This window comes from Ciona intestinalis, chromosome 9 (assembly GCF_000224145.3).
Source record: "Ciona intestinalis chromosome 9, KH, whole genome shotgun sequence".
In the NCBI taxonomy this organism is placed as follows: Eukaryota; Metazoa; Chordata; class Ascidiacea; order Phlebobranchia; family Cionidae; genus Ciona; species Ciona intestinalis.
Window position 1 is genome coordinate 5030627 of NC_020174.2, and position 11416 is coordinate 5042042.

Genomic DNA, 11416 nt, shown 5'->3' on the forward strand with positions numbered 1-11416 from the left:
GTAAAACCCGGTCATGATTTCGGTCATCGACGGATTTTGCTGATGCGCCCAAAATTTTACCCAAGGCGCGCTGCGGTGCCTAGCACGGTGGTGTGACACATTCTTGGTATTATTTGGGCAAAAACTCGAATTCATATACATTTTATGTTGATAGGAGTGTAATCATTTGAAATGTATACCACATAGTAATCATTTGAAATGTAGACCACAATGGCATTTCAAAAATGAATAAATTAGAGCCCCGCTTCTAATAGAACGGTTTGGCAACTGAAAAATATTGAATTGAGGTTTTGCATTCTGGCCATGATGTTGGTTCGGTGAACTGGTCGCTAATAAGCGATGAACGACACTTCGCAGAAGCAACAAATTTAGAGAAATGTAGTTCGGTTTCTTTTCTCCTTGGTTTTACACGTGGCATTACGTCAACGATTTTCGGGTAACATTTCTTAAGGTTAAATAATAAACAATTCGGACTAGATGGATAATGTAGCGCTTAATTCCCCATATTTTCTAATACGGTTTTTAATAACCTACAACTTTACGGTGTAGGAATATATTTCACGCATCATATAACATCTAATACGGTGTTTAACAATCGACAACACAACTTTAAGGTGTAGGAATATATTTCACGCATCATATAACACAACATCATCTCGTGGCTACAATACACAAGCTATATGCATTTATTTAATTTCAATAGAAACGGAGTTATAAACATTTGAACCCGAAAGAACGAAGTGAATAAAACAAACATCCAGTGTTCATGCATATCTCGCTTTCTCGTTAGCAAGGGCGAGTCTCCTGATGTTTCCAATGCAACCGGCCGCTGCTTCTTGTAAAGCATTGTCCGATGAGCCAACCATGTTTAACAGCATCTAAAAATTATTGTTTAACTGGATACTTTCAAGAAGTATAAACAGCAGCGTAATATGAGATGGGAATGAAATGGGAAAGCGATGACTTGTACCATATATACCAGAACGTCTTCTTGACATAGTTTCTCTTAACATAAACAATATTGAATATTCGGGTGGTTTATGACACACCATATTGCACACTTTTGTCACTGTATGGGCTAACCGCACCAACTATATAGTATCTAACTTGGGTGTTTTTCTTCTTTTTTTGTATGTTTTACCAGAGGCAAAAAAATATTTCTCAAAGATACACGGCGTTTAATTGCAACATCTAGCTTATAACCATGTTATCCTTCAGTAACGACGTATGTACTTTAATCCCTGCTGTGCTAAAGTAGGCTAAGTAGGCGCTTCCAATTTGCTATCTAAGGTGTCCGACAACTGACCGTATAACACAATATATGTAAATGTCAACGCAATTATTCAAATGCCGAGCAATTCTTACATCATATTCAACTTTTACACAAGAACTTGATTGTAAACGCACTCCTTTGTCAACGCTATATTTAACCCATATATTAAAAGATTAACAAACTCAGCCCAGACGTTCAGCCTTATTACTTCTACCGTCGATAAATATCACCCGGCTAATTACGTCATAATTACCTTGACCACGCCGTTCTCGTGCATCGTAATACAGTTGTCGGGGTCACGTGACAGTTGGTAGAGAGCCTGTGCTGTTGAACGATGAACCTGTTTGTCCTCAGATCTAAGGTAACCCACAAGAGGTGCTACTGCCCCCTCCCGGCCGAACGAAACTCGGTTGTTTCCCCATGTACAACAACGGGCAATCGCTTCAGCGAGGTGACGACGTAGCTTATCGTTGCCCTGTGCAGTTAAACAGAGTTAAAAACCAAGAAACAAGTGATCTACGAAAAGTAAGACCTATTATATAAAATTAAAAACACATTTATAAGAAAAAATGTCAATATTTACAATTGAATTCTGTTTTTTCGTCCCATTTAGTAATAAAATAAGAACGTTAATTTAAAGAATTATAAAACCGTATCCTCACGATTTCTATAGACCATTGTTAATTTTTTAAAACACGATCATGATATTTGGATATTATGTGCCAATAAAACGTATAAGTAAATACCGTTGAAGCAAGTCTAGCCAACATTGGCACAACCCCATGGTCAGTTATAACAGCTAAGTTTTCTTCGTCTTTTGCAATGTTGGCGATAGCTGCACACACTGATGCGAGAACCTGTTGAAATGGAACGTTTAAATCCATTAGCTATTTATGGTAAAAACTGTAATAAATTATGCAAATCTGACTCAGAGTTTAACAATTCTTAATGAATAGCAGTAAGAACCCGGTGCTACGTGAACGTTTTGTCTGTTACGTTTTAGTAGCACCACATCGTTTTTAACAAGCGTAGCAGATTAGTTACCTCAAGATCCGATGACTTCAATAGCGACACAATAAGTTCAAGCCCTCCAACGAACGACCGCACCATTTCACCAGCGTCCCGAGCATTTTCAATGCAAGGACAAACTGCCCATGCTGCTGATGCTTGGACCTCTGGGTTTTGGTTCTTGAGGAGTGACCACAGAAGACGGACGCCATCGAGTTTATCAATAATACTGTTGAAATGAGCATCAATGATATAAATGAATGGAACAACAACAACAACAACAACAACAGCCGTTACTTATAACATGGGTGAAAACCACATTTTTACTACTGTGTTGGGATAAGATATAGGTCACTTTTAACACATAATGTTCAAGTATCATGATCGTGTTTTAAGCAATTGACAACGGCCTATATAGAGTCGTGAGGATATAAGGTTTTTAGCCCAGCACTATACTGTTATTTTTATTCACCTCATATTCTCTGGTTCAGTGGCGCATGCACCAACCGCCTTGGTAACATTCACCAGCAGAGCTTGGTTTGTACCAGTTAAAAGATGAACCAACGATGGTATTCCACCAGCCTTACGAATAACCAGTCTGTTGGCTGGTTCTTGCGCACACTCACCGAGCGCACCAACCACGTTAACCAACACGTCTTCCGGTTGGTCGTTCAACAAACCAACAAGTTGTTCGATCGCTTTTAGTTCTTGGAATCTGACAAAATATTATTACTGTAAATACAAAGTTAATGGCAGGCAATTTTCTATCCTGAATACCGGAGTAACTGCACAACAACTTCTAGGTAGGCTACAACATGCTTTTCTGATCAGTTTTCATGCGTGCACCAAGTTATGGATCACCGCTAATGAATAAACAAGGATTTAAAACGGTACAATACCGAATACCAAAAGACCAATACAATTTTGCCGAAATTTGCAACAGTTTTCTTTCTTGAAAAATCTTACAACTCTTGAAATAACGCGACACGCGATATATGGACGAATATAAAAAACACGTCAAAAAATGGCAAAGACGTCATGTTTATATATACCTGGCTACGTTTTGAGCACTAATGGCGCACTTCCATATGGCACCAGTGGCAGCTGCCAGTAGCTCTTTATCGTCAGACTGGGGAAGAAGGGAAACTAGAGGATCAAGGCCACCATATTCACGAACAAGATCACGAGTTGCTCCGTCCTCTGCGCACTGTCGAGTTACAGACATGTGGTCAGTGGCGCAAACAGCAGGGGTGCTTCGAGGGTTGCACCTTCCCCAATGTTTTAAAGATAATTAGTTACATTTATTCCATTTTAACTCTTACCTTGAATATAGCTGCAGCACAATGCATCTGTAGTTCACTGTTGCTACTTTTAAGGTTCGTGACCAAATCTTCAATCATTCCTTCGGTGCGAATTGCAAGTCGGTAGCTGGGCTACAAAGTAATGACTAGTCATATGGGACAATAATGAGTTGCCTAAATTGTCGGCCAAACAAAAAAAATAATCACCCACAAAGTTACATTCGTAGTAATTCGTAGGCTGGCACGAGGTGTATGAAACAGAACACCCGTGTTTTAATGATTGTCGTTGCCCCGCCACAAGAGGATAAAACAAGCTTTATTTATTCAAACCTCAGAAGCACATTCTTGCAGAGTTCCCACGACAGGAATAAGCATTTCTTCGTGTGGAGACTTGAGTAGTTTAGCCAGCATTGGAATTGCACCAGCCCGTCTAATAGCGTGTTTGTTCTTGGTCGATTTACTGCAACTCCAGAGAGCAAGAGCCCCAGAACGCGCGACTTCAACATCTTTGGAAACATCGGTTGAGTTTGGTGGACATTCCAACAACGCAACCTGGAGGGGAAGTAAGTAGTATTTATACGCCAACAATGATATCAGCATAACTTCTGGATTCTGCAGCGTCATCAAAGGAAAATGAAAAACGTCTTACCAGTTTCTTTATACCGCCGTGTTGGCGAACAGTCCTTCTTGCTCTGCGGAATTTTGCAACATTTGCGATTGTTTCTGCAGCCAAGCATTTTAGGTCTTTGTTCCGAGATTGTAGAATTTTAACCATAGTTTGCAAACCCCCTAGATCGGCAATGGCTCGCCGTATCTGTACATTACGACTGATCTCCTTCAGTATTTTCAATGAGCCAATCTGAAATAAAAGTTCGTTAAAAAAAAACTAAGTGCTAGACGTAACAGTAAAAAATAAAAAAAGCTATATCTTACAAGTAAACGTCAACTTATTAAAAAAATATGCAAAACATCAAACCTTGCATTTATTCTCGTCCGTGTCAAGCAGATTGATCAGAACTTCCAACCCCCCAACGTCCCTGATAGCAAGCTGACATGTTTCTTGCGCCAAGTTAAAATCCCTCATAGAGCACAAAGCTATGATGGTAGCTGTCTGGTTACCGCCCTTCAAGTATTTAACCAACTTTTGTATTTGCCAATACTCAGACGGGAGGTCGGAGCCAGCGTCCTGACGACGGTCTTGAACTTCCTCTTCTTCTTCGGAGTCATCGGAAGACTCACTCATATCTTCTTCATCTTGAGGCGTCTTCCGACTTTGAATACGATAACGATTTATTGAAAAATGTAAATAGTGGGAAAGTGAGGAAGACGGGACCGCTTAACACATATTGCGGCCGGAGTCCCCAACCTGCTGTACTATTCGCATGAACCACGTACATTAAGGTCTTGGGGTAATGGGCCAAATGAAGTCCCAGATTCTCGACAGACCTCACTCTCAAGCTCGGGCCGTCAATTTAAAAACAAAAAGCACATTGATAACGCTTATTCTGATACTTCTTTCAGCAATTCGATTTTGTTCTTACATTTTTAGCACGTAACAGTTTCTACGACTAATAACTTATAACTTGCAGTTAAATCTGAACCCTTTTCTGTCCACCAAGGTGTTACAACTACAAACCCACAAAGCGACTGTATTTTATTTTCTATCACACAATAAACTTGCTACAGCAAGATAAATTAAACGATCTAATCTAACAACTATCGCCTGCACTTACACACTGAGCTGCTTCAGATAAGCAATGCTCTTCCTTATATCTGCATCAGGAATTTCCTCGCTCGAATCCTTCATCATTTCAAATCAACTTTACCTCCAACTTTAAATTCGATTTGCTCAAAAACTTTTCTCCTAAATCAAACTTTTTTAATATTCCTCATTCTTGTAACGTCATAATTGCTTCTATAGTGACGTCACTTTGGTCTCTGTGAAGTTTTTGCATCACTCATTACGTAACAATAAAAACATACAAACTGTGAAATCTCAAACCAACCCGTAATAAGAAGCCCTGCGTCCCATAGCCGGAGATGTCGCTTTCTTCTTCTTCTTTTTTGTTTCTTCCTTTTCATTTTTACGACTGTCTTCAAGACTTTTCCATTTCAGAGAAGGTTTCATCGTTTTCTTTCCATCTTTGGCCGCTTTTCCTAGAGAGCGAAGAGTATTTTTAAAAACGTAATTGTTGTAACGAAAATGGCATCATCGGTTTATAAATTCTACCGTGGGTAAATACAGCGATAATACAATCAGTACAGTGAACCATTTTTATTTATGGGCTGCAGAACAAATTCGCAACCAATTGGCGTTCTAGCCAGAACCCATAGAATCATAGATTAACAGAGTTTTTACGATTCAATTGACGTTTCAAGAATTAAATTATTTTGTTCCAAAACGACATGAAACATACCACACACGTGTTATAACGCCTGTCGTTGTCCCGCCACGCAATGATAATAAATAAGTTACATTTAATAATTCATTTTTTACCTTTTTTTCCAGTATCTTTTTGTTTCTTCATTTGTTTCTCGGTTTTCGAATCTTCTTCTTTCTCGTTCTCAACCGACTGCTCTGACGTCATAATCGTATCCTTGTCTGTTTCGCGCTGTGTTTCCTGGTGTGACGAAAACTCCTGCAAACAATTAATTATTGAATGTGACTTATTTATACTCGCGTGCCAGGTTATAACACGGGTGACACAACATGTCCGCTTACGATTTACCACATGACAAATTAAACAATTGCCGCTAAGTGTTTTGCCCTACAAATGGTAGCAGCGTCACGTCTCGAATCCGCAAGCTCTGGGCTATATAGAGCCGAGTAACACTCTGCGCTGCGACGGACGTCTACCTATACACACAACCTGCAACGACCAGCACGGTATCACAATACACATACTAACAACCACAACATATGTTTCACCTTCTTGGAAATATTTTCGGCAAACTTGTTCGACTTCTCACGTAACAAAGTAACCAGGTCCTTATACACCTCACTCTTCTTTTCAAAATCAACTTCTTGCTTTTCTTCGTTGAAACCCTGCGTGGTAACGGCGTAAAACAAAGTTGGTGAAAAAGTAACACTATTTTCTTCTACCGGGAACTATTTAAATTATACAATCTTGGTGTAAGATACTTTAAACGTTTCTGTATACCGATAAAGACAACTTGTATCCTTATAGTTTAGCATATAACGTATAACACATATAAAAGTAACTTATACAACGCGTAATTGAAATCTGTTCTGCGATTAGGTTGCGAGCAGTAAGTCCAATCAATACACACTTTCAAGTGTCCTTATTCCATTGAAGTATACGTCGATGGTTTGTTTTAATTAAACCCAAACTATACTCAAATACACGAGTATTGCTCGGACTCCTTTTAAGATCAACATATTAAGCTCTTATTTTAACTTCGAAAACAATGGCGAAGATTAAATTATTGAAACACCGAAGAGAAAGGAATTAACAGAAAAACTAGAGTTGTTAAAACCAACGTGGTTAAAAGACGCTATATCCTATATCATCCACAAAGTTACATAAATGGTACCTGGTAACGGATACGAGGTGTATGAAACAGAACACCCGTATTATAACGACTGTCGCTTTTCAACCACGTGAGGATAAAACAAGTTATATTTATTCCTTCATAGACTTAGACCTTGGTGGTAAAATAAAACCCAGATACATTACTGTGGGGTTATTGGATACTGTCAGCACAATATCATATCCATGGTCGCGTTTTAAACAAGTGTGGAAGGAGCGTTAGTTAGAAAGCGTTTATGTTTAATCTATTTTTACCCCAAGAAAAGCAAACTCACCCCGTTTACAAAGCAACCATATGTGCTTGCTGTGACACAGAATGAATCACCGTCATGAGGATCCACTATGACGTAACAGATATCGCCGTGAACCTGTCGCCATGGCAACGCACGGCAGTCGTTTGAAAACACGTGACCTGCAAAGAATAATCGAAAAGTCAAACCGGGCAACTCTACAAACACTTAACTAAAATAAAGCTTCACAGAACTGACATGTGAATAAACCCCCTCAAAAATATAAATCGTTGTGCTACAGTAGAAAACTGCTTGGTTAATCATATGTGGATGGGGTCCTTGACACACCTTGAAAATTGAGATTAAGCTTAGAATTGGCCCATTATCTCTGTTTTGCTAATACAAGGATACCTTTAAGGGTAAATTGTTAAAATAGTTTTGACTTACGTGATGTAAACTGAATGTTCTTGAGTGGTGTGTTGGGCGAATCTCCAGCAAAAGATTGTAAAAGAGCTACGTCAGCGTTCACTGCTGCAGGGGTGAGACGAACCTGTCTATGTTTATATTCTTGTGTTAATATTATTTAGGTTACTTTTTATTCTGCTACCAGGCATAATGTAATAACCTTTCGACAGGTCACCTTTCTACTGTTTCGTCTTCCACTTCACCAGGAAATGAGATTATTTAAAGACACTGAACAGTGCACAGCAGCCTAGTAAAATGTTAACGAACTTGTACCAGTTACAGTTTGACATTTTATTTTTACTATGCTATATTGGTAAGGTTCTGCGTCAGTATACGACGAACTCAGGATTTAGTACTGGGTTGACTCAATATCCCAACACCATGAACAGTTACATAGGAATACATACTCACTTTGATATTTCTTGCATGCATGAATTAAGTAGCCGCATATCCATCTGTTGTATTATAAGCAGAAGACGAAGTAGTAGGGATGATTCCTCTGTTGCTTCTGTCTTGTTCTGTTTGGAAGAAACAATTTATTTCAATTCTTTAAACCTTTTTTTATAACGACCCAAATAGTAAAAAAACTTATTTAAAGCTTTGGTGACCACAGATGAAAAACTATGTTTTACACATTTGTAAGAATGGAATAAAATGTTAGATTAAAATATTCTACAGAAAGGGCTTATTCAACCAGTAGCAAAACCACAAATAATCTGAACCATCTGAACACTTTTGGAATAAAACTAAAGGTTTAATTTTGAAAAGCATTACTTTATATATTGTATTCGATTAAAATTAATACTTATTATAAATATGCTATTTTCCAGAAATACGATAGGAACTCAAATGCTCAAAAAGTAGCTAATAAACATACTGATATAATCCAAACTAATTCACCTTTTCCACCATTCTTATTACAGTAGAGTCTTCAGTATCAACTGTAGCGAATGCAGGACCAAGAATTTTCACCAAAGGATCACGATTTTCTGTTTGGTTTGTGAATGAATGAATGTAATTTGTTTTATTCTCGAGTGGCCGGAAAAAGACAGTTGATATAACACGAGACCTACTCACCTTCAAGACACATACGAACTTCATTTATGCTTTTTTCTTTTGCCATTTTGATCACATTTGCAGCTTGTTCCAATGTGCGGACTTTCAGTGTTCCCTTATCCATCTCAAGGAGTGCTACACCATTGGAATCTTTGTCTTGTGATGTGATTTGGGAAGCACTGTAAAATTAGAAATGTATTATGATCTCCGTTATTGTAGTTACAAGGATAAAAATGAAACAACTTATGTTTATGGATAAAGTTTTATAAGTTTAGGTATTAAATGGGATCCAATTGCTTTTCTATTGGTAGCAGGTTGCAGCTAATAAACCAACAAAAGATAAATACGTAAAATGAGCATATTTTTTTGACAGGGACAGTCTTTGAGAATAATAACATTCAGTACACAATAAATATTTGTAATTAAACAAGTGTATTAAGTTCTTCAACCAATACAAACTAACCCAATATCATAGCCTCCTCCAAAGGAAGATGACGTCAATGAAGTCTCCCATGTCAACGCTTCTTTAAAAACATATTTTGCTTCTTCTGGATGTTTGTCACTAAAACTTTCAATGAACTGCAATACAAGTAAAGGATCACTTTCTTAAACACAGTTTCGGATAAAAATTTAAACTGTAGTCAATATCTGTTAAAGTTTGATTTTAAAAAGATAAAATTAATCTAAAAAAAGGCGCAACTTTGTTTTGTTTAGCTAGAACATACTTTTACAAACATATATATATAACTTTTAAATACATAAAGCTAACCTTAATAATGTCATTTAAAAGCTTTTCATTCATTGGTGATAGTTCTAGTTTTCCTTTCCCACTTCCAGCTACAGATGTCCATTGAGCTGCTCTGGCCAGTGAAGCTCCCATGTTTCTAATGCAGCTTGAACCACCTAAATTTTGTCACGAAATATCAACTTTCTGAAACGTATATGGTTTACAATGTTGAACAATATTAAAGCTATAACTTAAACAAATAATTACATGAAAATCATATGGATAAGAGAATGAACATGAGGTTTTAAGCGAAATATATCTCTTTTGTAGTAAACTATTCTTTTCTTTGGACTCGGTTATGGTCTGCTACATATTACATACATAACAATAAATTTAAAGCATTTAAATCAATATAACCTAATTTAAATATTTGCTGGCATATTTTTTATCTAGTTTAATGCAATTATAATATAGTTTTATTACTGTTTTTGTGACTTCTGCAACAGTTTCTATGTGGAAAGAGTCTACCCTTGTATCCTAGCAACAGGCCCGACACTAGTAGGATTGTTAAAGTATTCTGGTTCGGGGACAAGCGTTCATTTTGTTGATGCGTTATGAACTATTGTTTTTTCTGCTTCAAACAACAGTCTTGGATGTACTTTTCAAAATAATAGAACAGTTGTTTAAAAATATTTTTAAAAAATATTACATTTTGGTATAAATGAGAAATTTTGATTTTAGTTCTTTTTTATTATTCCAAAAGTGACCTATTTATTATTAACGACATTCCCTTTGAATACTAAACAAAAAATCAACTACAAAGTTACAATAGAAGGATAAATAAGTTATTCAAAACTTGTATAATATAGCTTTTTGTAGCAATGTAAGAGTATAGAATCTGATAAAATACCGTTTAGTATTCAATGGTTGAGGGGAGGAACGTTACTTGTTTTTCGCAACATTTAGGACTCCTGAATTGTGAAATTAAAGGGTAAAAATTCAATTAAACAAACACGTTCCTTTCATCCAAAAGCGAAAACTCCCAAAACATGAAAGTGCCAATTCATTGTAAACAGTAGGCCCAGATAACACATGGCCAAACAATCACTGTATTGCATCATCTGGCATACGGCGCCATGCGTACGTTGTGATCACAGTGCCAGTTTTGGAGATTTCCGCGCATAATTGAGTAAACGTCTTATGGATTAGCATACCTGGGAAATCATGCTGATCCTTTCAGGAGCTCGCCTCCCATAAACACCTTGTTTCTAGCTGTGTTTTACGAGCGGATGCGAAGTAGCATGCTGTTTGTTGCAACTTCTGGGCGGTAGCTTAAAAACATGGTACCGTCTGTCAGACAAAGTGGTCAATTAGGATTTTAAAACTTATATGGGTAATTGAAGCGAACTAGTTTATTACCATTGAATAAATTTCACCTTGCGTACATAATTACATTCCAAAATAAAAAGTGGGATAATAATGTGTTTAGTGTGGTAACCAAGAAATAATATGCCATCATTTTTTCATTAAACTTGGCTATTTGTACACAGCAACGCATTGTTTCATTGCAAAACGTTAAAGTTTAAAAAAAATGAGTACGTTGTCTTTGAAATATAGAAGTTATAATGGTTATAAAAAAACTGCTTCCGGGTATTAAGCAAGTATTAAGTTGCATCCAACAGTGTGTACGTGACGCTTGTTTGTTGCCGACTTATTTAAATCAACTATTAGCATGAATGCGGTTCAACTTTCGTTAATTAATCATCGTTCATAAACCCTAATCCTAACCATGTTCACGTGGCTTT

At 37.1% G+C, this 11416-nt stretch overlaps 1 protein-coding gene across 3 annotated transcripts; it reads right to left on the reverse strand.

Annotated features, from left to right (window-relative positions):
* Positions 1-608: 608 nt before the first annotated feature.
* LOC100186655 (armadillo repeat-containing protein 4) lies at positions 609-10921 on the reverse strand. Of its 3 annotated transcripts, none has more exons than XM_026835956.1 (21): positions 10826-10921; positions 9654-9787; positions 9348-9463; positions 8906-9063; positions 8729-8817; positions 8240-8346; positions 7811-7917; positions 7409-7545; positions 6512-6628; positions 6080-6221; positions 5589-5739; positions 4559-4853; positions 4232-4441; positions 3913-4134; positions 3604-3714; positions 3334-3488; positions 2754-2996; positions 2318-2510; positions 2020-2130; positions 1527-1748; positions 609-878 (listed from the first exon to the last, which is right to left on the reverse strand). In XM_026835956.1, exons 2-21 carry the CDS (start codon positions 9762-9764, stop codon positions 765-767), a joined length of 3111 nt encoding a protein of 1036 aa, XP_026691757.1. In that variant the 5' UTR covers positions 9765-9787; positions 10826-10921; the 3' UTR covers positions 609-764. The 3 variants fall into 3 exon arrangements, with proteins under 3 accessions (XP_026691757.1, XP_009859740.1, XP_026691756.1); XM_009861438.3 differs by lacking the exon at positions 10826-10921 and adding an exon at positions 10095-10256; XM_026835955.1 differs by lacking the exon at positions 10826-10921 and having other exon boundaries at positions 9654-9811.
* Between the last annotated feature and the right edge of the window lie 495 nt (positions 10922-11416).